Here is a 26,467-nt window from a genome sequence, read left to right as displayed (position 1 = left end):
GCCCACGAGTGTGCATGCATCCGTGTGCATGTGTACGTATGTGAGTGCATGCGTGTGACCATCAGTGTGTGAGTGTGCATGCACATGTGTGTGTCCATGAGTGTGTGCATGTGTGTGCGTGTGTCCATGTGCATGTGTGTGCATGTGTGTGACCATCAGTGTGTATGCATGCACATGAGTGTGCATGCACACACGTGTGTGTTTGTCCATGTGTGTGTGTGCATGTGCTGGGTCAGTTTTGCAGAGAATGAGGAAAAGCCAACAAGGCAGAGAGAGCGGTTGGCAGACCCAGGGAGGGAGGACCCAGAAGGTCAGTGAGCTGAGTTCTGCAACATGAAATTTTGCTTCTGTAGATATTTTCAAACCCCAATAGTGACGGAGAACAAAATGGAGGAAGGGACACTCACTATGTGCCGAGCAGCAAACACGCCGTCCACGATGGCGCAACAGAAGGCCGCCACCACGCCGAAGCTGATGAACACGATGGCCGCGACCAGCTGGGGCAGAGGGCAGAGAAGCGAGTGGGCGTTACACACTCCCGATACAGTCCTCCAGATGCCAGCTGCCCGAGTCCCACCCCGCCGCCCCGGGCCCACCGCCGCTCCCACCGCCCCATGACTCAGCCCGGCCCGCGGGCTGCGTTCTTGCTGGTTCTTCCACGCTGTGGTGGGAGATGGGACCCCGGGTCCTCCGCACACCCCCTCATGAATAATCAGATTATCAGACTGTCTGCAGCTTTTTGCTATTACAAATTCTGCCACAACGACCCTAAATAGGATCCGTGTTGAATCTGGGTTTCTGGGTGGGCGTCTCTGCGGGACAGACCCCTCACGTTCAGACAGGACACGTTCAGGTCTGCGCGCCTTATGGTCTGAGAAACGCCACCTCGTCCATAACGAGGCTTTGCCAGTTTTCACTCCAAAGGCCTAGCACCTCCTTATACCCAAGCGACGCCTCCTTTTCATTTTCTAAGTGTCAGCCATCTGCTGGCTACCGCAGGCTCGCTGCTGTTTCCAGCCACATCTCTCTTAGCTGAAGAAACCTTTCTTCCCATTGTCGGCCACTTTCTCTACATATTTTAAACTATCTTTGTGAAATAATTTTAAACTTCCCATAACAGGTAGCAAACATAGTACAAAGAATTCCCACGTGTTGTTCCCCTGAGATTCCCCAAGTATTGTCACCGCCCAAACCACTGCAACAGCCTTGTCACCTGCAACTCCTTTCCAGCAGCAAGAACCCCGCCCACATGACCCACGGCAGCGTATTTATTTCCTGGGTCCAGGATTCTGCATAAAGCAACTTGGAACTACCCACCCCTTGTGACCAGCAAACTATAAGCAGTGCCCAGTGTTTGTGAGCAGTCCTCTGGGTCTCCAGCCTTGGAAACAGGCCCCAGACTGTCCCCCAAGTCACTCAGGGTGCTTCCTCCCACACATCTGAGCTGCTTCTGGGCAGCGCAGTCAGGCTCACTGGCCACGGCTCCACGCAACCAGCTCCCCCTCTGTCCATTTTGTTCAACAAGGCGCAGGGAGCTGGCTTGACACTCCAGAGGACAGTGTGGCGGGGTGCCAGGCCCCACCCCCCACAGCTGCTGTTCTGAGGTGCAGGGAATTGGGCCCGCTCTCAGCCGCCAGCCCTACCAGAGCCCGGTGGAAACGGTCCCCTGATGTTGCAAATTGGGGCTGTGCCCAAGTCCTTTGGGGGTCTCTGAACTGGTGACTGTCTGGTCCTCAATTTCCCCACCTGGACTCAGAGGTGTTGGCTCCCACTCACTCTTGCCATGCGTCCCCGCAGCCTGCCTCTCTGGTGTGGCCGGTAGACGTGACAAAACCAACAGAGGTCCTTGGCTGTTCCTCACGGTCTGACACTTGTGACATTTTGTGATGAACTGACAGAGAATTTGAGGCCCCGAGGGGAGGTGTGCAGAAAGCCCTGCCTGTTCATCTGCACAACGAAGAACTATTACCCCACAGAAGCTGCAGTGTTAACACCACTGTTCTGCACAACAGCTCGGCTGTTGACTCAGCAACAACCAGACCACAGTGCCTCCCCCGCACTGAGAACTAACCACCCCCCCTCCATAGTACCAGGCGTCAACCCAGCACCCTGGGGCACAGACAGGGAGGACTCGCCTTACCCTGAGGGCACTGGAAGGCCCTGGAAAAACAAGCCAAGTTCTGGGGGGGCGGGGGGAGGGTGTGAGACCAGGCAGGGGCTGCCCACCTGCCACGCCCACCGCAAAGGTAGCCAAAGAAAAAAGCACTTCCTTCATTCTGCTGGGGAAGGAGAAGACACTGGTCGCTTCCTTGGGGAAACCACTGCACACAAGTAAAAGGATGGGTGTGTAAAGTCACGTGAACATCATTTGCAGAAACTGTACTGACGGAACTCTCCTGCATTTGTACTGCTGTTGTGGAAAAATGCATTAAAACATATATAAACGATTCAGATGGCAGCTTTCAAATTTCCCAGCACCTCACTTTCCAAAAAAAATGAAAAGTTTTCACCTAATTTGACTGCTGAGTCTTCAAGCTTTGACAGTCCTGCCACCCCCAGAGGGATGTCCTGGCCCTTGCCCAGGTAGGGTCCCTCCTAAAGGCCTGAACCCCAAGGCTACATCAGCCGGGAGTCCGTCCCTGCCACTTGCTGCCTCCAATTCTCCTTGCGCAGAATCCCCAGCCAGGGGGCCAACGGAAAACAGACTCAAAGATGAACAGGATCACCTTAGAACCCAGAGTCACTTAGCACATGTCCTCCCAGTCCTGACATCTGTGACATTACTGTCAGCTGCAGGGAGGGCTAGCCACGCTGCAATCCCAGGATGCAGCCTCCTACCTGCCTGCCAGACCTCCTGAGTGGCCGGTGAACTCAGGAAGGAGTCAGACTCTGACAAGTCCAAAAGCAAGGAGAGCCGTTCCGCCAGCAAATGCCTCCCAGGCTCCTGCTTTGTCCTGGACACCGAGCTCTGCTGGCCCATGGCACTCTGGGGTCCCAGGCAGCCTTGGCTGTCCCCACAGAGGACTCTCCTAGAGCCCGGCAGGGTGTGTGGTCGGGAGTGGGTGTCTGCCTGCCCTGTGCACCCATACTCCAGCTCCGGTGCTGCCCCAGGGCATCCACCAAGCACTTGCCCATTGTCTGAGAAGCTTCCAGAAGTGGCCCTGCTACTTCTCTCACTGTGCATGTGCAAGCAAAGCGTTGTGGGGACTGCTATCCCAGCAAGCTCGTCATGCACCAACTTGATGGCCCTTCAGAGAACATCACACTCCCCCTCCTGGCCATGCGACCAGCTCTGAGGCGGCAGCAGCCTGGCCAGAGTCCTGGACAGCTGAGAGGCCTCCCTGACACCCCACCTGATTTCACCCAGAACTTCGCAGAAGCACAAGATGTGTAGTGTCCTCTGACATTGCCTGACTGCCCTCAATCATCCAGACTTACAAAACATGGTTTGGTCTTGTACAAGCTGTCCCCACCATTTGAATATCCTCATCACCTTTCAACTGACCTTGTCTTTCTGCCCACTGCTCCTGAAAGTTAAAATTCAGTGCCAGCGTGATCACACACACTCGGTAAGTCAAGTGCTAGCGTGACCACACACAGGATAAAGTGCAGTGAGATCGGGGGTGGCACTGCCTGAGATCCTCTAGTGCGTCAGCCCCCAGGTCCAGGAGATCATGGTGGGAAAGATGTTGGACGTTCTCTCCTCCAACGTTCGGGCTGGAAGTAGGAAGTGTTCCAGAACAGTGACGGAAGAGCTCTCTTAGAGATGCCCTGTGGGTCTCTGGTCTGTCAGGTGCCAGTAAGGACAGGGAGGCAGAACTCATCACGCCTTGGGGGGACACAAGCCACATCACTCTCCACACAGACAGAGGCCACCACACAGACAGACTTTGCATGGAAGCTGTTACTCCCTCAGGGACAGAAGGGAACAGGTCTCACTGCCCTGCAGGGCCCTTCTCCTGGGAAGGGGGAAGGTCACCTTCACATCTCCACGGGGCTCTGAGTTTACGTCGAAACAGGGAAGGCAGATTAAAAACCAAATACCAGTAGATAAGGTCATGTTGATAACATGGAAATCGGGAAAACAGTGGGTGTGAGCTTGTCACCAGGTGGGAAGGTTGTCACCAGGTGGGCAGGCCTCTCATCCAAGGATAAGACAGACCCAGTGAGTCAGGGCTGCCAAGGGAGCAAGGGGTCGGGGTCTCGCCCGGAGGATCTGAGAAGGCCTACCCTGGGGCGTGAGAGCCCTCTGGCTGTGGGGGCTGAACTGGGGCAGGTAGAAAGGGGACAGTTAGCTCCTGGTGACAGCGACCCAGGCAGGTGATGACCAGGGTGGGGCCTGGTGCAGGGCAAGGGGCTGGTCTGATGGTGGCATCCAGGGGACATGGAAGAGGCAGAGCCATTGGGCCCACGGTCTGGGAGAGATGTCTGTGCTGGCGGAGGGGGCATTAATGACAAGGGCCAGGTGGAAGATGGCCCCCAGTGCAGGTGGAGGGGCGCATTCTGACGCCCAGGAGCGTCACATGGATGCGGCTGGCAGGGACACCATCTGCCAAGGAGAATGTCACCAGGCCTTCACCAGGGAGCCCTGAGGCAGTCCCAACACCCCAAGCAGGGAGTCAGGACTCTTAGGCTATCCCTCACCACGGGTCCCTTGTCCCCACGTCCATCCTCCCTGTGTCTCTTGTCCCCAAGTGTTCCTCATCCCCAGGTATTCTTTGTTCCCACATCCATCGTCCAGATGTCCCTCAGCCCCTTCGTACTGTCTGCCTCCAGTCCTGACTGGGGTCCTCCTGCTGGGGACACCGCAGGCTCCAGTGCACGTCACCACGCAGACCACCCTGCCTCCCCCATGACCCCAGGCTGGACTTCATGTGTCCTCCATCCATACTCCTGCTGTCCATAACTTCCTCCCCCAACCACACGGATGGGGTAGAAATTAATCATGGATGGAAAGTCCAAATATGTGGAAACCAAACATCATACCCTTAAACAACCGATGGGTCAAAGAAGAAGTCACCAGGGGGACTGCACACCAGTTTGGGGTGAACAGGATGAAATGAAAGCACACCGGGGCCCCACTCCGGTGCGGTTGAGGCTCTCCGGGAACTCACAGTGGTAAACACACACACTGAAAAAGAAGACAGCTCTCAGATCAGCTGCCTCCCGCCCTAAAGAACTAGAAAAAGGAGAGCAAACGAAGCCTGAAGCCAGCAAAAGAAAGGAAATTATAAAGGTTAACACAGAGAAAAAAGACGCAGGGGGAAAAGAAAGACAATCAATGTTCTTTGAAAACATCAATAAAGTTGACAAATCTTTAGCTAAACTAAGAAAACAAGAGGAAAAAGCAAGTGACTAAAATCAGAAATAAGTTTGGGAACAGTATTACCAACTTTACAAAAATTAAAGGATTATAAGAAGATACTGTGAGCTTTTGTGCACCAACAAAGTTGATCATCTAGATGAACAAATTGTAAGAAGCACACAAAGTACCAAAACTGACTCCAGAAGAAATAGAAATTTTCCACAGACCCATACAAACAAGACTGAATCAATAACCAAAAGCCTCCAACAAAGGACCAGATAGCCTCCTTGGTGGTGTGCAGGGAGAGAGGTGGGCGGGTGCAGGACCTGGGGCAGAGGTGAGATCAAGGGGACTCCCTGTCCTGCAGCTGCAGGGAGAGCCCCAGGGGTCACAGCCGCCACAGGGGGCATGTCTGCTTGGCGAGCTGGCATTCCGGCCCTCACCCACAAGCGCCCTAACCTCCCCATCCAGCCTCGGGACAGATCCTTCCGGGCCTCCCTGCCTGACTGCCACTCTCCATCCTCCCCACGGCTCCTCCCATGCACCCTGGGCAGTGCTCTCTGTGCATCCGCGGCAGGAGATCAGGGCTCCCCACCGCGTGCCTAGCAGCACCGTGCACAGGACGTGTGCGCTGAATGTTTCTGGGGGAGAAATGGACACATAGCAACACACACACAGGGCACGGGAAGCTCGGGAGAGGCAGTGCCCCAGAAGCAATAGCGACGGTCCCGGGCGGTCATGCTGGGGGCAGTCAGATTACTTTGACACAGAATCAGTAACTTCATTTTCCTACGACACAGGCCAGCATGCACCAGCGTCTCTAGCACATGCTGAAGGTGCTGCAGGAGAATGTCATTCTCTGGGGAGCGCAGCTTAGATAGCCCAGGGTGTGGCATCCCATCAGAAAGGCCCCAGGGCCCTATCTAAACACAGAGACACTGGGGCCTGTCCCGAAAGCAGCTCAGATATTCCAAGCAGACGTTGTGTGAACTCGTGGCAACTGAAACATAAGTTCCAGGAGGTGGTTTCAGACAGAGCCCCTCCATGAGCACCGAAATCTGTGGAAACTGAGACCCAGGAGCACCTGGTCCTGTGAGAATCCTCCCTGTGTAATCAGTGGTCACTAGCTGTCGGGTCCCAGGACCAGTGAGCGAAAGTCACAGAGGATGAGGGCAGGGCACAGTGCTTTCACACGCTCGCTGGCTCTCCACGCCACCAGGAGTCGGGCTGCAGGACCACTCCCTTCAGAGCAGCACACCCTGTCCCGGCACGCGGCGCATGCGGCCCCAGTGTGACGGCTCCGGGTAGTGCCGCGAACCATGCTGTGCCTCACACCCAGCCTGCTGGCCTGGGGACTGCCCAGCCCCCGCTGCCCGGATTCCTGGGCAGAAAGGAACAGGAGGGTTCGTACCAGTCACAAGGCCATGGACGGAGGCCGGCCTCAGCGGCCAGACAGCCCTCACGGCTCCCGTGTCAGCAAGCGACAGGGCAGGGTGTGGCTGGTGGCCCTGGTGGAGCGATAAGAGGACAGGGCCACCCGCCAACCACAGTTTTTATGTGACTGGAGCTGCTGAGTCTGCTTCCTGCGTGGCAGCTACTAACTCTTGTGGGCCTCCAACCTTGGGTGCTTAAAACCCAGAACGGTTTTCCTATTCCAAAGCCACAGTCAGCCAGATGGCAGGGAGGGTGGTCATTCCCGTGGCTTCTTCACTCACCTCTTCCACCACCTTTCTCCCGAAATCAACCAGACTTCTGGAGGGTGTAGGCCATGGTGTCTTCATCCTGGGGGAGGGTGTCACCCAGAGCCCCTAGTCCTTCAGACCCCGCAGGCATGGCCCCAGAAGCTTGAGAGGAGAAGGGTGAAGAAGCCATGAACTCCTGTCCCCAAAGTGTTGCCGGCAGCCTGTAAGACGCTGCAAAGAGGGCTCGCCCTCAAATGCCCCACACGTGGCTCCCTATGTCCGTGTCCAGGTTCCTGTGGCGGAGTGAGGGCATCCAAGGTCAGGCAGCCTCCAGGACACCAGTCACTAGTGAGACCTGCAGAGGGGACGTGGGGTCCAGCAGGCCCCGCACCCTCCACCCGCTTCTCAGGCGTTTGCTGTGGACGTCGGCAGGTTTCCTCCCGATGACCTCCGGGTCCCCAGTCCAGGACTTCAGAGTACCGTGCCTGGAGGCCTAGGGTCCCTCCTCCCCCGCCCCTCCCAGGCTGGTCTGGAGGGCACAGACCACCTCAGCTTCTGTGTGACAAGGTGAGAGGCTGGACACACCCTGTCAGGGCCCCCAATGTCCAGACCCGCAGCAGAAGCAAAGCAGGAGAGGAGGGAGGACCCAGCCGGGACCCCATCACACAGCACAGGACGACAGGCTCCCTATGGACCAGGCACCTGCGGGTTCCTGGTGGTTCCATTAGTTCAGCTGACGTTTTTATACCACGTTCCAGTGTTTCAGGGTCTCATCTCTGTCTGTGTGTCTGCATGTCTGTATGTGTCTGTCTGTGTGTGTCTATATGTGTGTCTCTGTGTGTGTCTGTGTGTGTCTGTGTGTGTGTCTCTGTACGTCTGTATATGTGTCTGCATGTGTGTCTGTGTATCTGCATGTCTATGTGTGTCTATATTTGTGTCTGTGTGTGTGTCTCTGTGTGTCCTTCTGTCTCTGTGTGCATCTGTGTGTCTGTGTGCACACACATGGAGGCAGGTGGACAGTTTCCACACCGCTCTCAGCCTCCCCCCGCCCCCTGCCTCTGGGGCTGTGTGGATGGCTGGGCTGATATTGAACTTGATGATCTGTGCGTCTGTCTGGTGAGGAGAAGCCAGCAACTCACCATCAGTGGGAAAATAGGAAAAGCTGACTCACTCTGGGGCATTTTTTGGACATCACAGGAAGCCAACATGGTGATGGGCGGAGGTAATGGTGCAGTCACTGTAACGATTGGATCCCACCCCTCAAGTTGAACAAACCATTTACAGATGAAATGGCGCTATCTGGTAATTGTTCCAAAATAATACAGGAAGGGAAGAAATGGGTGAGAGATAACTGGCCATGAGATTCATTGGGCTCTAGGGCCTACTTTTGTATATGTTTAATTTTTTTTAATGTTTATTTATTACTGAGAAAGAGAGAGAGTGCCAGCAGGGGAGGGGCAGAGAGAGAGGGAGACACAGAATTGGAAGCAGGCTCCAGGCTTTGAGCTGTCAGCACAGAGCCTGATATGGGTCTTGAACACACGAACCGTGAGATCATGACCTGAGCCGAAATCAAGGGGTCAGATGCTAAACTGACTGAGCCACCCAGGTGCCCCTAAATTTCTTATCGAAAAAAACCAGAAAGAAATCAAGAAAGAAGAAAGCATTCTTACATATGTGGATGCACTTGAAATGCATTCTCTCTTTCTCTGACATTTTCTCAGCTTGCTATTTACAGACTCCTTTCGAAGCAACCGCACCCGGGGGGCTCAGGAACAGTGAGTGACATTGGCACCACCCCCACCCCCCCACCCCCAGACACCTGCTCCGGGCCAACACTGTACTGAACCTCCTCACACAGGTGTTCCCAGCAGCCCTGGAAATGGGTAAACTGAGGCCCAGAAAGGTCAAGTAAGTTTCCCAAGATCACACCACCCTAGTAGTGGACACAGGTCTCAGTCTCCATCAACATGAAGTCAAACGCTAGAGTGCGGTGCGCTCACCCTACAAAGTTAGTCCGGAAGAGCCCCTCCTCACCAGGGGAAATGGGGCTGCACAGGGTCACAGACGACTCCCATCCGCAGGCTCTGGTCTGGGAAACCGGGGCCCCATCTTGCCAGGCACACAGAAGCTTGCAGGTAAGATGGGCCCCACACTGCTCTCTTACTAAAGCCTCCGAAACAGACCTCCAGCATCCAGACTGGACAGGAAGAAACAAAACTATGTCTGTCTGCGGCGACATGATCTTACAGATGGAGAGCCCTAAGGGATCCACTTGAAATGATTAAAACAAATGAATGAGTTCCACAGAGCTACAGGATACAAGATCAGCATAGAAAAACTTATTGTGGGGCGCCTGGGTGGCGCAGTCGGTTAAGCGTCCGACTTCAGCCAGGTCACGATCTCACAGTCCGTGAGTTCGAGCCCCGCGTCGGGCTCTGGGCTGATGGCTCAGAGCCTGGAGCCTGTTTCCGATTCTGTGTCTCCCTCTCTCTCTGCCCCTCCCCCGTTCATGCTCTGTCTCTCTCTGTCCCAAAAATAAATAAACGTTGAAAAAAGAAAAAAAAAAAAGAAAAACTTATTGTATTTTTACACCCATTTAATGGACAATCCAAAAATGAAGTTACGGGAAAAAATCTGTTCCTAATACCCTCAAAAAGAATAAAACACTTAGGAATAAACTTAACAAAGGGAGCGCGAAACTTAAGACACTTAAGAAAACATTGTTGAGGACAACGTAAGAAGATCTAAAAAACTAGGAAAACATCGCAAGTTCATGGGTGAGGATACTTAACATCTCTCAGCCAGATACACTCCCTAAGCTGATGTACAGGTTGAGCAGAATCCAGCTGACCTCTCCGCAGAAACTGGCAAGCTGATTCTAACACTCGTGTGAAATTGCAAAGACAGAGAATAACCAGAACAGTCCTGGAAAAGAGGAACAAAGTAGGAGGACTCGAGTTCTGGTTTCAAAACTCACTACAAAGCACCAGTGACCGAGACAGCACACATCGACACGAACACTGGCCCGTGGAGGAAAAGCACTGTGGCTGACAAGGCCACCAAGACCATTCGGAGCAGCCACCGGCAAAAAGATGGAATGTGGACCCCATCTCACAACATATGCAAACACTGACTCAGAATGGACCAAAGACTTAAACGTAAGTGACGAAACTCAAAAACACAGGGGGTAAATCTTCACAATCTTGGAACTGGTGTGGGACACTTAGACCAAGAGCACAGGCGACCAGAGAGAAAATACACACCTGGGGCTTCCTCGAAACTGCAAGCTTCTGTGCTCAAGGGAGACAATATTGGCAAATCACGTACCTGACAAAGGACTGGCCTCTGGCCATAAAGGGTCTGACCCCTGAAGGAGAGGAACACAAGTCACCCAGTTTAAACATCTGCAAGGGACCTGAATAGGCGTTTGTCTAAAAACAGATGTAGAGAAGGCCAAGAAGGTCACGGAAAGAAGTCCAAGGTCACTAGTCACGGAGGAAATACCACAGTGAGATACCACGACGTTCCCACCAGGAGGGCTGGGAAGGGCTGGGGACACTGGAGACCCCGAACGCGCTGGCGGGCATGTAAGACAGTGGCCCCACGACAGCAACTCCACTGCTAGCACCGTGCCCCATGTTCACACTCGCCTCGAAGCCCAAGGCGGCGGCCTCCCCAGGGACCAGCACTGACGAACGGACACAGAATGTACCCCATCCATTCGCTGGAACATGACTTAGCCATAAAGCACCACGGTCCTGACACAGGCGGCCACCGGGATGAACCTGGAAAGCACTATGCTGAGTGACAGATGTGGGCCAGGCCGTGCACACAGTCCAGACCAAAAGCAGGTTAGTGGTCGCCCAGGGCTGGACACGGGCACCGGCGGGGTGGTTTCTGTTTGAAAGGACGAAATGTCCTCAAATTGGCTGTGGTGGTGGTTGCACACACCCGTTATATGCTAAAGCCACTGCATTTTACACGTTAAAGGGGTGAGTTATGTCTCAATAAAGCTCTTTTTAAAAGGTAAAGAAACAGGCGTCCTCGGACCAAACTGGGTCCTCACCACCCACGTGGCAGCCGCCTGGCCTCCGGCTTCACAGCCGGCTCTGAGCCTTGAGGAAACTGCGTGGAAAAGCAGGTCAGGAGGCTCTCAGCCTGCAGAGCCAGGCAGGAGCACTGACAGAGACCTCAGCAGGACAGGCGATCAGGCAGGGAGGGGTCACAGAGGCATGGGCGGGTCCGCAGGGGGGGGCACAGAGGCAGGGGCGGGGCCGGAGGGGGGGGGACGCGCACAGAGGGAGGGGCGGGGCCGGAGAGCAGGCAGGGAGGGGTCCAGCGGGCAGGGGCGGGGCCGGAAGGGGGGGCACGGAGGCAGGGGCGGGGCCGGAGACACCAGAGGCCGCGGGAGGGAAACCGGACCAAGGCCCGGGACCTGGTAACACCCCTGACAGCGGGGTTCCAGCTTCTCCCCACCCCCACCAGGAGGCCCTCTCTATCCAAAAACAGCGTTTGCTGCAGAGAACGAGCCTTGTGCTTGACCGCTCCTGGCAGCCCTAAATCCCTGACCTCTCCTGGGGACAGCGACACTTGAATGTGTTAAAGCTTGGGAGCAAATCGCTTTTCCCACTGCAGACTCCTATCCATGGCCCCAGCGGGGGCACAGAAAGACCTTGGCAAGAATCTTCAAGGGCGCCACCTCCAGGGCTCCTTCTGGATTCTGGACGCCTCCCTCCTGCAGGAGATCCACCCAGAGGCCAGGGCTTCAAGGACCCCGAGGGCTGACCCCCCCCAGATCCCCCTACACCAGCACCAGCCAGGCAAGGACGGTGGGGTCACCCACCGCCTGGGGACCTGGCAGGAGCGCGGGGTCCCTCTGTCCCCCTCTTCTTAGCCAGCGGCCCAGGGTGGCAACCCACCCTTCCTCTCCCCCAAACTCAGGGTAAAACACTCCTTGCTGCCAGAATCCAAACCTCTTTGTCATGCTTCCTCCCCGGCCCCATCCCAGGACGACCCTCACTTGGCCAGGCTCCTTCTGCCCCAGGGGCCACTTTCTCATCACACAGTTATGACAGCGGCCACCACAGCCAAGCCACAGGCCTTCCCTCTCAGCCAGGGAATGGGGGGCACATGGGGTCATGTACTGCAGCCCCTCACACAGTGGACCCCAAGGCAGGTGACCGCAGATTTGGGAATAAGTAGGATGAAGCCAATGCAGGCAGGTGTTAGAGGTGAGTGGGAACCGGCCATGTGGCCCCAAGCCCCCCTGAACTGCTGTCAGAATTCAACACCAGCCCACAGTGAACTGGCAAAATTAACTGCTTACCCTTGGGGCTGTGTCCCCAAAGCAAACAGATCCCAAATCGAAATCATTGATAAAAACACCGCGTTCACAAAACTGATCGAGGCTGGCGGTAGTCTACTCCAGGATGTGGGGGACAGGGGTCCACCAGGGACCAGACATGGGGGACGAGCGTGGGGGCCGGGCAAGGTCTGGACTTCCTCTCTGTCAAGTCTGAGTGAGTTTGGCTCCTCTGGCCTTTGCATCTCCCCCCTCTCCTTGGCCTGCGGGAGCCTATACATCATCCTTTAATTTGCTAACCCCCAACCCACCCCATACCCCAAACTCTTCTTTCTGTGCCTCAACTTCAGCTGCCAGGACCACCATGTGAGTCTGTAGGTTTCACCCTACAATCCTAGAAGCAACTGTCACTTAGACTAATTGTGAAGGACGCCCATAAGCCCTGAGGCCAGAGTTGTACAGTGCACAGCCTGGGGAACCTGGGCCCGGATCCTCGGTTGCTGGATTGGGGCTGGGGGCTTCCCCAGGAATACTAGCTGTAGCCATAACATAACACACTCTTACTGCCCACGTTTGAAAGAAACAACGTACATTCTTACCATCTGCTTCCGGTTCTCCACCAGGTTGATGCCGATAATCCCCAAGAAAGCTCCAAAGCCCAGCTAGAGGGAAACGGAGAAGGTGCCCGGTTAGCACACGGAGGCTTAGAGCTCGCAAGGATCAGCAAATCGGAGGCCACCCCCTCGAAAACATCTTACCAAAGGGGCAAAGTCACCCCTCCCCAACCACCTTCACCACCTAGCGGCCCACAGGCTCGTGCCCGTCTGGGTGGCGTCTCGGGCTCCACCAAAGCCAGTGGTAGGAATACAAGCCACTGAAATGCAACCCGTTCAAACAATTTAACTCTTGATCACAGAATAGGGCAGCACAGGCCCCTCACCTCCGGCCTGAGGGACAGCCCCTCACGGTTACCCAGAGGGTGAGGGGCCCACCTGCTTTCCCCCAGACCTGGTGGCAGTCCAAGCCAGAGGCTGGCTCCTCAGGGAAGGTGTGGGGACCAGGCGCCCATAGGTGAGCCGGCAGACAGGTAATCATGGGAGAGGAGGAGGTAAAAGGAGGGAAGTAGGCTCCAGCAGGAGGAGGATGCTGAGGGGCATCTCCCTATCCTGGAGACAGCCTCAGCTCCCGGCCTCCTCACCTCAAAACCAGGGACCCAGGGCCAGGCTGAACCCTCCACTGAGTGTGGTTCCCTCAGCTTGAGTGACGTTGGACAAGGGACAACGGAGGTGAGCGGCTGGGTAGGGGCCCTGCCTGCCCCTGAGTTTGGGAGGCACCTCCGTGGGCGCTCAAGTCCACGGTGTCAAATTTAATGCCCTGAAAGTCTGACCGCCTTACGGCTACAGAAGCCTGTATCTATAATGGTGAACGGTGCCTGTGGAGACGGACACATGTGCACAGAGGAAGTTTCCACCTGTAACTGAAGAATTCTCAAGGAGGAAAGGTGAACGTTTTCTTCACGTCCAGCTCCACAGCTCAAAACCATCAGAATTCCAGGCCAACATAATGTATTAAGGTGTTTCCGTTAAGTTTCGCCAACTGGCATGCTCTTTCCAAGATGTGCCTCCAGCTGTGGCTTCATCCTGAGAACTGCTGCTGTCATGCCCACGTGGGACGCGGGGTCTCCTAGGAAGGGACGTTTACCCACATCGTCTTCAGGTGGATTTCATCTGGTCTCCATAGCTCACCTTCAGAACTGGCCACTGCCCAGGAACCTGGCTCTGCCAGAGGCTTGACCTTGGGGGAGAGGTCCTCACAGCCCTGGCCCCATGTCCAGGGGTCCCCCCACAACACCCGGCAGGAAAGTAGGGCCCCAACATATTGGCAGCTCTTAACATTTTACTGATAAAACTTTTTCTGCACAGAGCCTATGTGTTTACTCATAAACAACACATAAGTAGATAATATAGGTTTATAAAACATAGACAAAAAATAAAAATAAAGTATTAATATAAAGATGAAGCGGGAGCGCCTGGGTGGCTCAGTCGGTCAAGCATCCGACTCTTGATCTCCGCTCAGGTCATGACCCCAGGGTCGTGGGATCGAGCGCCGTGTTGGGCTCTGTGCTGACACCACGGAGCCTGCTTGGGATTCTCTCTCCCTCTGTCTCTGCCCCTCCCCTGAGCTCTCTTTTCCTCTATCTCTCTTAAAAGAAATAAATAAACTTGAAAAAAAATTTTAATAGAGATAAAGTGAACAATGTATGTGAAATATTTTTAAATATTTAATGTCAAAACCTTTCCATCCTTGCTAAAAATGTTACTAATGTTATTACTAATCTTGATACTTTTAGTGACAGTAATGTGATTAAAAGATCTTCATTAAAAAAGAAAACCTTGATTTAGCATTTTTGACACAGCAGCTCTGGGTTCTGGTGCATTGAGCTCTGGGTGCTCTGGTGCTATGAGCTCTGGGCCTCATAGCTGATAAAGGCCCCTTCCAGACTCCTGTCCAGTGTATGCCCTTGGAGCAAATTCTACTGCTAACAACAGTGGATGTGAATTCATAGTTCAAAAAAATCTCCCTGATAATTCTGAATCTGGTTGGCCCTTCTTGCCAGATCTGATTAGGCTTTCCCCAATTTGCTGCGTGACATTACTGCCCGAAATATGAAGTTAGCAGTTGGTGACGCCCTCTGCTGCCGCCCCCACAAGATGGAGTGAGGAACACTACCCTCCAGAGGGGGGGTCTTTGCAGGACTCAATTAAAGCTGTGGTCAGAGAGCTGTCTCGGGTCTAGAATCCGGCCGTCAGGGCTGGTCTCTGCACCCCCTCCCGCCCCTGCTCCAGGCTCCTGTCAAGACCAGTTGACAGCAACCACCACCCACACAGGGCCCGGGAGGGGACACGGGTGCCTCTGGGGACAGACTCTGCCGGCCACAAGCCCCGACATGGCGCAGCCCTCCCGCACACCCCCAGGGGTGGCCACACTCACAATGACCCCTGGGTAGTAGCCCCCCACGGTCACGTTCTCTGTCCTGGTGGTGGCAGCGAGGCCGATGGTCAGGATACAGACGGACGCCACCAGCAGCGACCCCACAAACCAAAATGAGGTCTTTCTTCTGGCAAACCCTTGTGGAAGGAGGACAAACAGGAACCGTTAGCAAGGGGATGGGCTCAGAGCGGAGCCCAGCAAACAGCACCTGCCTCGCCATGCTGCTCTCGGGCCACAGGCTCCGAGGACCCCAGACCACCCGCACGTGCCACCCCCTCTTCCCAGTTGCCCTGTTTCTCTGGGTGGGGACTCGGGGTCTCCCTCGTCACCTGCCAACCCACCTGAAATGTTTCATCCCCGCTCCTTGACATCCGCCTCCCCTGCCCTGCAGCCCCCACTGCAACCAGTGACCCTCACTCCAGCATTTAGCGCCCAGGTCCCAGAACCCCAGACGATGAACCTCATGCGGGCAGATGGGGGTGTGATTTCCCTGCTCCCTGCCACCTGACACCGTGCCTGCAGGCTAGGTGCTCAAGGGTCCATGCCACCAGGCCTCACCCCCAAACCAGCGTCCTCCGAAGCCTTCATCCTGGCAGCCCACACAGCAGAGGTCATGTTCAGCCACTTACTGAGCGCCCACTGTGTGCAGACCCTCCCCTGTCCTCGAACCCCACACGCCTGCCCTGCTCCAGACTGTAGGGGGGCCTTGCACTCAGCAGGCCCCTCTGCTCCGTGTAGTGCCACCCAAGCTGTCCCCACCCACCATCCACCCCCAGGACCCCGCTCAGTGTCAAACCCGTGAATGGCTACATCATAAGGGGGGGCAGAAAGGACTCAGGAGCGCATTGGAGGCTGCCACTGCCCACCCGGACACCCATCCCCTTGCCTTTGTTAACAGCCTGTTATTGGATGCAGAAGTGTGAAGGGCGCATCCTACAGCCTCTGCTCCAGCTGTACAGTTACATTCTTGCCACATAATAGTCCATCTGTCTGTCCGTCTGTCCGTCCAAGCAAAGGATGCCCCATAGGCCCGGCAGACATCTCTTAAAGGAGCCTGTCCCTTGCCTTTCTCCCTGTCATCCTTCCCACTGCCTGGAATATGAGCAGAAAGGCAGAGCCCCAGGCAGCCATTTTGGGCCATGAGGGAACCTTGTGCACAGAGGCAGCACTTGCAGAATGGCAGAGCAGGAAGACGGCCCTGGCTGTTACCTTGGAACTTGAGCAGCAGGATAAAGTCCCTGGACTACGGCTGCTACCTGGGATGTCCCGGGGTTTGTAGGCAAACCTAATTCCAGGTGGCACAGAACTCAAGAAGGCAGCCAGAAAGGAGAACTTGCCATTGCCTGGCCCTCCCTCAAGTCTTGAATTCTGGGTTTCTCATTGCCCTAACTTTCTTCCTTGTGGTGTGTCTCGGGGAGGCAGGGAAGCCCTGTTTACAGCAACCACCCCCCTGCCCCATGCCCCACCAGCAGCAGCCACACCACGGAGACAGTTTGCCGGGAGAGGCCAAGGCAAGACTCCACTCCGAGCCCAACCAGGCTGTTGGCTTGTGTTTTGTTTTATGATGGTTTTTTTAATTTTAATTTTTTTAGAGATAAAGAGAGATGGGGGAGAGGGGACAGAGAGAGAGGGGGAGAGAGAGAGAGAGAGAGAGAGAGAGCGAGAGAGAGAGAGAGAGAGAATCCCAAGCAGGCTCCTCACCATCTGCACAGAGCCCCATGCAGAGCTCGAGCCCACCACCCTGGGATCGTGACCTGCACTGAACCACCCAGGCGCCCCAGGCTTTTGCCTTCTGGAAGCTTAGCCATCTTGAGCCCTGTGATTCAGAACCAAATCAGGATGCAAGGAATACAGGTCTTTGCCTGCACTGAAGTTCTTCTGTCAACACTGTGTGTGCTCAGTGGGGGGCCAGCTGCACGCGGGAGTTTGCACGTGTGCTCTGGAAGGTTTGTGCCTGAATCTACAATTCTGTGGCCCTGCCAGCAATGCTCAACGGCCAGTCAAGTAATGACCAGGTGGTCACGTGCTCAGACATGAACTACACAGACAACATCACTGTGCAAGCTCAGGCAACGCACTTCTCTTGTGCCGTTTTTCCTAACTGGAGGCATCGCATATCTTACGCCCAAGACCACCAGCCAGATGTCTCAGCGCCTATTCCCGCCACAGCACAACAACCCCCGGGGCCTTGTCCCTTAGCCCCTCAGTGGCACCAGTGGCACCTGCCTGCAGGAACATTGTCAGATCCGCTAGTGACACTCGGACACGCTGATGACAGCGGAGCAAAAAGCTAAACACGTCTCCTTCGGGATGGTGGTCATCCCCCTGAGGCCCATTCCGTCATGGTCTCCCGAGTCCGGCTTTCCCTCCAAGGCTCAGGCCCTCGAGATGCTGTCACCCCACGGCATTGCGGGGACAGTTAACGGGAGGCCGAGGACAGCGGCCCCACTCGTGCAGGGCGCCAGAAAGCGTGGCTCCGGCCAGCTGTGGTGTCTGGACTCGAGAGAGGCAGAATCCTGACCTTATAAATACAGGAGATGGCATAAAAACAAGGGAATGAGAAATAAACTCAAGAAGAAGGCAGGACATCTTTACAATTACCCTACAACACATTGTTAGATCAGGTTTCAGAGACGAAAGGGTTGTGCACTACAGGAAGCCCCCAGCGCCCCGTGGACCACCCCCAGATCCTCCTACCCATCAGCAGGGCCGTTAGTATGCGTGGTTACAAATGGCGCACCCTCAAGACAAACATCTGTCCAGTCTGCCACACCCAGGCAGCCTCCCGGACCGGCCGTGTGGTCTCGAGCTGCCCAGAGGAGAAGCCCGTGGGGTGGGGGCTGTCTGGCCCGTCTGCCGCTGGAGCCCGTGCCTGGCTCAGACAGGCAGATCTGGAGGCACCAACCTCAGCTTCCCAATCTGGAAAATGGAGACGATGGCAACACCTGCGTTAGCCGCCTCCTAAGGGCCGTGCGGCCCCAGCGCGAGGACCTCGGGGAAAGCCCCCCCACTCCCCACTGAGGTGAGCGGAGTGAATCCATCAGCCAGGGCGGAGGGAACAGTAGCACAGTCCCGGCTCTAAGCCGGCTCTCCAGCTTGAGGGGAAGGCCACCAGCCATCTCTGCGTGGTGCTCACGTCTTTCCCTGCCTGTGTGTCCATCCCTCCTAGAGCATCTGAGCCACGTAGGCCCTCCCTTGCCCCGCACCCCAGCCCCAGCCCTCTCCCGAGCCACGGCTCCCGTGGCAGTCTGGCCACGTCTAGACTGGATGGGCTGCAGTTCCCGTCACCAAGATGGTGTCGGGGGTGGGGGGAGCGCTTGGAAGCCCCCCCCCCCGTCACCGCCTCCCTGCCAGCAGGGCCTTGGTGTCCCAGGGAGAAGAATGTACTCACTTCCTCACATGGGGACACCCAGTCACAGAGGCAAAGAGATGCCCCTGTAACTAGACCCAGGCAGAATGATGTGACTCAGCCATCAGCTTCCCACTGTCTGCTTTGGCATCTGACACACACCAGGGTGCTGACTGCAGAAACATGAACTAGGAAATACCTATGAGGCCACCCTGGCCACACTAAGGTTTAGAATTTTTAAGTAAGAGACCAACTCCTGGTATTACTTTCTTAGTTTATGATTTCTCATCAGAAGAACCAACTAAGTCCAAACTGTTTTAAACCATCACGTCCCATTAGCGTAATATGTGATGATGGCTAGTTAGACCATTGCGTCCTGCTAGTGTAATACATGATGACGGTTAGTTAAGAACAGGCATCATTACCATCACTAGTGAGAAACCTGTCTGGAGGACGAAACACATGGGAATCAGTCTGCCGCAGAGCACTGTGCCTTGGAGACGGAGGTGCAGAGCTGTTCTTTCAAGAAGCCAGATTCCTTGGCTATTATTCAAAACTCAAATACCACTAACTCATCTGGTTTTTAGTAAGACTTTCCAAAGATGCTGGAGGCAGAAGCCACTGGGTGTGTGTGGGTGGGGGGGACAGGATCACCCATGGGGGGGAAACAGCAGGAGGTGGCTGGTGTCCCCCCCCCCCGCCCCCAGCGTCTCAGGGAGTCCTCCGTTCTTTTCTTTCCAAACCTTCCCCTCCCCCCTCAGGAAAACACACCCGCATCCTTCCAGGCCTGGGGCCCGTCCAGATGCATCTGGGCTTGGTCCAGCCAATCAAAGAACCCGGGGTTCCAGGACTCGTGGGCCAGAGGATGCAGGGGATTGGAACGGAGCTGCACCAAACCATGAGAAGAAGCCACCAGTTGTTGAAACAAGTTCTAGAAATGTGTGCAGGCTGAGCTAGGGCAGGGGAGGCTGAGGGCAGTGTGGGTGTCAGCTGGGAAGTGAGAGCCTGCTGTCTGTGGTAACAGATGTGGGAACAGACAAGGGAGACCCAGAAGCTGAGACAGGCAAGCAGGGAGAAAGGGCAGAGCCTGGCCAGGAGAGAACCCGTGTCAGGACAAGGTCCCAAAGGTGAAGCCCCAGGGTTGCTGGAAGGAGCTGTGGATCTGGCCTTTACCCCCCCAACCCCCACCCCAGCCCAGGACCTGCCTGCATGCCGGTACCCCCTCACCTGTGTTGTCCAGCAGGGCCAGGGGCCCGGGCACCGGTGGCTGCATCTCGGGGGAGAGCACTGGCTGTCTGGCCGTGGATCAGTGAGGATCAGTGTCCAGGAGCACCGCCCCTTCTCTGTGCTCAGACCGCCTCCTTCCCACCTGCGCTCCCTCCCTCCCCCCTCCTCCCACTGGTCCTGCATGTGTGTGTTGGGGAGGGGTGCCGAGGGCCTGAGGCAGACCCACTGGAAAGTCCCCCTGGATTTCTGGTCGGTGCCCACAGGTCACAGGCTGCAGAGGGGAGGGATGCAAGGAGGCCACACTCAGCCCCCTGTTGGCCCACCTGCCCCAACAGGGCTCCTGGGGGCAGCAGGGACCCGCTTCTGCTCTTGTCCAGGGGTGAGCTCTGGAATGAATGAATGAATGAATGAACAAATGCATAGGCGCTGCAGGCTCCTGTCACGCCCCCACCCATTCACCTTGGCCTGCATCACACTGCTGCAGAGTGAGTGAAATCTCCAGGTCGGATGGGAGCTGCTGGAGGAAGGGATCCCAAGACCCAGTGCTTCACATGGCGGTGAGGAAACAGTCTTGTAAAGACCATTCATACCATTTTCAAATGGTCCCAGCAGGTGTGAGAGGCACCCAGCCTCCCCGGGAATTAGGAGAAGGTCATCAAAAACAACCGCGTGTCGGGGCACCTGGGTGGCTCAGTCGGTTGAGCATCTGACTTCAGCTCAGGTCATGATCTCACGGTCTGTGAGTTCGAGCCCCGAGTCGGGCTCTGTGCTGATGGCTCAGAGCCTGGAGCCTGCTTCGGAGTCTGTGTCTCCCTCTCTCTCTGCCCCTCCCCTGCTCATGCTCTGTCTCTGTCTCTTTCTCTCTCAAAACTAAATAAACATTAAAAAAAAAAAAGTGTGTCGTTTCACTCCCATGTTGTTGGCAAATTGTTGACCGTCAGGCAGGAACTTTGCAGTAACACCGAGTAACATGGACAGGACGTGGAGCAAGGACCTTCGTTCCCTGCTGCTGCACTGACTTGCACCATGGCCCCTTGGACAGCAACAGGCAGGAAAACAGCAGGTTTGTACCTACAACAGGGCAAACAGGGCTCCCTGACAAAGGACCTGCCCAAGAGTCAGTTTCTGGAGCCAGGACGCCCAATCCAATCCTCTCAAGGCATGTTTTAATTACTGCGGTCCTGAGCTCGACCCCGACCAGTGACTCCGAATCGGTGGGAGTGCGGTAGCTGTGAAGAAGACCACTATTCTACAGGGGCCGTCGCCGTGATGGAGAGACGCTGCACACGTGTGCGGCTCGATGCCCCATGTACATCAGCACAGCCATGGGCACAGCCTAAAAGCCTACGCCAGGACAGGGCCGTGCTCTGACGCAGACGTGGCACCCCACTGGTGGTTGGGATGGATCGGTACGAGGGCCGTGGGGCAACAATGAGGGCTCATGGGGTTGTGGTGAGTAGGAAGCCTTTATGTGGTGTGTCTAAACCTGAAAAACAATGGTCTTCATTCACTGATCCTCTCAATACACATTTGCAGAGCACCCACTGTATGCTAGACATGATCTGTGCACTGTGGAAGCACTGATGAGCCAGTAGACAAAGATCCGAGGGAGCTAGCGTTCTCCTGGAGAAGAGATGCCGACTGGTACATATGGGAAAGGAGGCAAATGCAGAGTAGAGTAGAAGGCAGTACCCGCTTTGGGAAAGGGGAACACAGACCAAGCAGGGAAGAAGCAGTGGCAGGAGCCAGCAGCGATTACGTGGTCAGAGTGGGAGGTGAGGGCCAGACCCAGACACGAAGGCTGGGAAGCAGTCAGGATTTCTGACACCCATGCAGAGGCCATGGTGAAGTGGACAGGCCTGGGGAGGGGGTGGGGGTGGGCAAAGACACCAGAGGGCTTACAGGCCAGATGGAGGGTCTCAGGCGTTGCCAGGCCCCAGGCTCTGCTCAGAGTGACACGAAGGCCACCAGCCAGGTGTAGAAATACCACCGCAGGGTGCCGTGCAGCATGGCAGGTAGAAGCAAAGAGCCCGGTTTAGGGGGCTGAATCCGCTGAGACGTGACAGCAGTTTGGGCCAGGTGGGGAAGTGCAGGGAACGAGCCATGGCCATAGCAGCTTCATGCTGTGGACGTGCAACACCATGGCGTCCATGTACATACAGATGTGCCAGCCCGAGGAAGCGTGGACGTGCAGATACGTGAATGCCACGTAAGCAAGAACAGCTCCAGAGCAGTGTCCCCACTCGTGTGGGAAACAGATGGCTTTGGGAACCACGTCTAGAGACCTCTGACTCCACTTGCAAAATCATGTCTTTAAAAGGTTGAAAGAAGGGCGCCTGGGTGGCTCAGTCGGTTGAGCGTCCGACTTCGGCTCAGGTCATGATCTCGCTGTCCATGAGTTCAAGCCCCACGTCAGGCTCTGTGCTGACAGCTCAGAGCCTGGAGCCTGCTTCGGATTCTGTGTCTCCCTCTCTCTCTGACCCTCGCTCTGACTCATGCTCTGTCTCTCTCTGTCTCAAAAATAAATAAAAAAATATTTTAAAAAAATTAAAAATAAATAAATAAATAAAAGGTTGAAAGACTTGAAAACAATATGGCCTCCCTAGACCCCAGTTGTGAGGGACGGCTGGAAAGGTTGAGGGAACCACGACATTGCCATCAGAGGCACAGAGGGAGAAAACGGGAGCTGCCAGAAAAATAAAGAAATTCAGAGACCAGAGAGTGAAAGGAGATAACACGCTTTTACTGACTTCGCTAAACATTCTGCAGTAAATATTGACGAGAAAAAATAGCCATTTTTAATGGCGTGATTTACTGAAATATAGAAAGATAATCAGAGGAAGGTCTGCCCTCAAGTGAGACCAAAAGGCGCGGGCTCCCCGGCTTCCGGGGCCACGAGGCACACGGTGCTCCCACAGAAAGAGAGCCCCCCACCCCGGGGCTGCAAGCGTGAGCTGCTTGCTGGGGTTGCCGTTTTAAGTGCTGGGAAGTGGCGGAGCCGGGAGCAAAGCCTGTGCCCACCACCCTGCAGGGCAACACATTCCATGGTTTGCTGAAAATATATTTAAGATGTGTGTGTGCTACCAGACACGATGGCCTTTTCTGATTGACAAGTCTATACAGGCAACTTTGGATGCCGATTGGAAATGGGCAGGTGTTTGAAGTTCTTTCACGGCTGCAAGAGCTCGGCTAGGAAGGGCTCTGGAAGGCGCCCCAGCGCTCAGTGGACTGCAGGGCATCCTGGGATAACCCAGGGCTGCTCCCTTTTGCAGGTGGAGACACCAAGGTCCCAGGAGGCTAACTGGGTGACCACAAGCAGATGCAGAATTCTTCCAAAGGCTGCATGCGTAACTGCAGGGAGGGTCAGAATTCATTCCTCAGACCCCTCCCTACCGGGAAGCGTCCACCAGTGTGACCACCCAGTGTGACAGGTGCATTAGCTCCTGTGCTGACTGCACCAATGACAATTGTTTACCTGCCTCGACCTGACCCAGGGGCCTGCAGCAAGCCCACCTCTGCAGGGAGCGACAGTCTGGGATCCGGGAAGTTTTTGATTTTTTGTTTTTAATGTGACGGAAACATAGAGCGCGAGCAGGGGGAGGGCAGGGAGAGAGGGAGACACAGAATCCGAAGCAGGCTCCAGGCTCCGAGCTTTCAGCACAGAGCCTGACGCAGGGCTTGAACCCACAAATCATGACCCAAGCCGAAGTCCAACATTTAACCCACTGAACCACCCAGGTGCCCCTCAATTTTAGCTTTAGAACCACCCTGTTTTGTGTTTTTTTTAATGTTTATTTTTTAATGTTTATTTATTTCTGAGACACAGAGAGACAGAGCACGAGTGGGGGAGGAGCAGAGAGAGAGGGAGACACAGAATCTGAAGCAGGCTCCAGGCTCTGAGCTGTCAGCACAGAGCCCGGCATGGGGCTCAAACCCACAGAATAGAAGATCGTGACATGAGCCAAAATCAGGCACTCAACCGACTGAGCCACCCCAGCGGCCTGGAGAAAGAGAATCTTAAGCAGTCTCCACACTCAGCAAAGAGCACAACTGGGGGCCTTGATCCCACAACACTGGGATCATGACCTGAGTGGAAATCAAGAGTCTGATGCTCAACCAAACTGAGCCACCCCGACACCCCAGATCAGGGAAGTTTTTAAATGTAATTTAATTGAGCTCTCACTAAGACAATTAAGGGGAAATCTGTCCTCTTCCTGTCTGAAGATAATCAAGGGACTGGACAAATTAGTAGTGACGTTAAGAAGATAATTTAGACACATGCACACACCCACCAGGAGCTCTGAGTCCTAGGATGTGGCCGTGCCCCTGAGGAAGACCCAGGGCAGAAGGTGGAGGGTGGCGGCCCCACAAGAAGGCAAGGACAGGGATGTCACACAGCAATAACCGGGTGACAGTGATGGTGAAAGGGGAGCAACAGAGGAACAGTCAGAGAACCTGAGAACCCGGAGAGCTGATCAGCAGGTGAACCGCAGAAACCACAGGAAGGGCCCTGAGTCAGCACAGGCGGGTCCGGCATCGGCGATCCAGTGTATGGGAGAGCCACACCGGCTCCACAGCCTGGAGTCCCTGAGCCACAAAATCACACGTGTGAAAAGGCACTGTATTGTCCCAGGTTTTTGGAAGCCATAGTTCAAGACGTGTGAACCTCATTGGACGTGGGGGTCTTGATGGAGACTGCCTTCGTGGGCTGTTTGCTGTGAAAGCCGGAAGCCAGGAAGCCAAGCCCAAAAGAAGGAAGGTGGGATCCCAGGGCAGGGGGAAGGGGCCCCCAAGGCCGCTCGCAGCTTTCTATCTTCTGCGTCTTCTTTGTTCCCCAAACTCTTTGGACGCACAGCACGGCTTCCTGTCCATCCATCCTGCCACCCGCCACCCCCAGAACCATGGTATCTTTTGCCCTTGACACTTGGGAGCTAACGTGGGAACAGGGGAACCTAGGTCAAAACTGGGAACCTCGGGGGAGGGGGGCGCTCGGGGGGTGGGGAGAGAGGAGGGTGTTCAGTCAGCTGAACATCCACCTCATGGTTTCAGCTCAGGCCATGATCTTGAGGTTCGTGGGTTTGAGCCCTGCTTTGGGCTCTACGCTGACAGCATGGAGCCTGCTTGGGATCCTCCCTGCCTGTCTCTCTCTGCCTCTCCCCCCCTCTCAAAACAAATAAATAAGTAAACATTTTTTAAAAATTGGGAACATGGTTGCCAGCACGTCCAGGTTTACAAACTCACTCCTGCTAACGTAGCTGCTGCCGCTGAATTGGAGACAGAGGCACAGGCTTCCTGGCCTCCCCATGCTCCCCTGCCCCTCCTCTACCTCGTGTGTCTTCAGGGTGAACACGAGGGTACTAAGTCCAGGGGGCAAAGGCCCAGCAGCTGAACAGCACTAGCTCCATACTGGAAGCTTCTGTGACCAAGTGGGAAGAGGTGAGCCTGGCCAGGACGGCAGCCCCAGCTGTGGACTCTGGTTCCTAAGCTCGGACTCTCCTTTGCCGGGTGAGGGAAGCGCTCAGCCGGTTTCCTGTCCCTGATGAAGAATAAACGATTTGTCCCCCTGGGCTGCAGACAAACAGCATTAACAGGTTGGCATTTCCTCTCCTTTGTAAAGCGCACTCAGCAAACCTCCCCAGTTGACTATGGTTTGGTAAATTGTTATGTTAACAATTAAGACACCTGCAGTGTTTTATAAAGCAACTAACTTGGGGCACCCAGGTGGCTCAGTTGGTTGAGCAACCGACTTCGGCTCAGGTCATGATCTCGAAGTTTGTGAGTTGGAGCCCCACGTTGGGCTCTGTGCTGACAGCTCAGACCCTGGAGCCTGCTTCGGATTCTGTATCTGCCCCTCTCTCTGCCCCTCCGCTGTTCATGTTCTGTGTCTGTCTCCCAATAATAAATAAACGTTAAAAAAAATTAAAAAATAAAAAAATAAAGCAACTAACTTAATAAAATCACTAACGTGAGGGGAAAGATCATGTAGGAAAGCAGCTATGACACATGCAGGCTGTTCTCCCCAACACCAAACTCCCTGTTCAGGGTGACAACGCTGTAGTGTCCCCAGACCTCCCCGATACGGACACGGGTCCGGCGAGAGCAAGAAACACACACGCCTCCCCAGAGCGCCTTGCCCAGGGGTGCCATGGCCCCTGCATGCATCCCTTAGGACTGGTTGGGGAGGGGCGGTACATGGCTCTGACAGAGCACTGACCACACACCTACCACAGTGTGGTCACTGCTTTGCACTCTGTGGCCTTATTTAATTTGTACGATTTTATTTCACAGATGAAAAACAGGCCCCCAGAATTTAAATAATTTTTCCAAAGTCAAGTATTTGGCTAACGGCAGAGACAAGAAATAAACCAGGTCAGCCCAATTTCAAAGCACAGTTACATCTTCTAAGTGGGAAAGCACGTATTTACCTGAGTGCAGGCATTTAAGCTTACATTCACGAAGCAGCCAGAGAATTTTTACTAAATTCCTCTGTGCACGAGACACATGTGCCGGGCCACGGACAGGCCACACAGACCGGCCCTTTAAGAATACTGCAGCTAGAAGTGAGAAACAGAAGTAAACATGCAGTTAGAATCCAGAACTAACTAATG

General features: G+C 55.0%; 1 protein-coding gene across 1 annotated transcript in view; it reads right to left on the bottom strand.

Moving 5' to 3' along the window:
- TMEM255B (transmembrane protein 255B) overlaps window positions 1-19,905 on the bottom strand; it is a 39,680-nt gene extending 19,775 nt beyond the window's left edge. The window contains exons 1-4 of the mRNA XM_045060257.1: window positions 19,860-19,905; window positions 15,284-15,450; window positions 12,892-12,954; window positions 408-497 (exon numbers count right to left, since the gene is read on the bottom strand). Of these exons, the coding sequence (XP_044916192.1) occupies window positions 408-497; window positions 12,892-12,954; window positions 15,284-15,450; window positions 19,860-19,905 (366 nt within the window). The remainder of the gene's footprint in view (window positions 1-407; window positions 498-12,891; window positions 12,955-15,283; window positions 15,451-19,859) is intronic.
- Window positions 19,906-26,467: the final 6,562 nt, after the last annotated feature.

The sequence above is a fragment of the Felis catus genome, chromosome A1 (assembly GCF_018350175.1).
Source record: "Felis catus isolate Fca126 chromosome A1, F.catus_Fca126_mat1.0, whole genome shotgun sequence".
In the NCBI taxonomy this organism is placed as follows: Eukaryota; Metazoa; Chordata; class Mammalia; order Carnivora; family Felidae; genus Felis; species Felis catus.
This window is presented reverse-complemented; position numbering and strand designations above follow the sequence as displayed.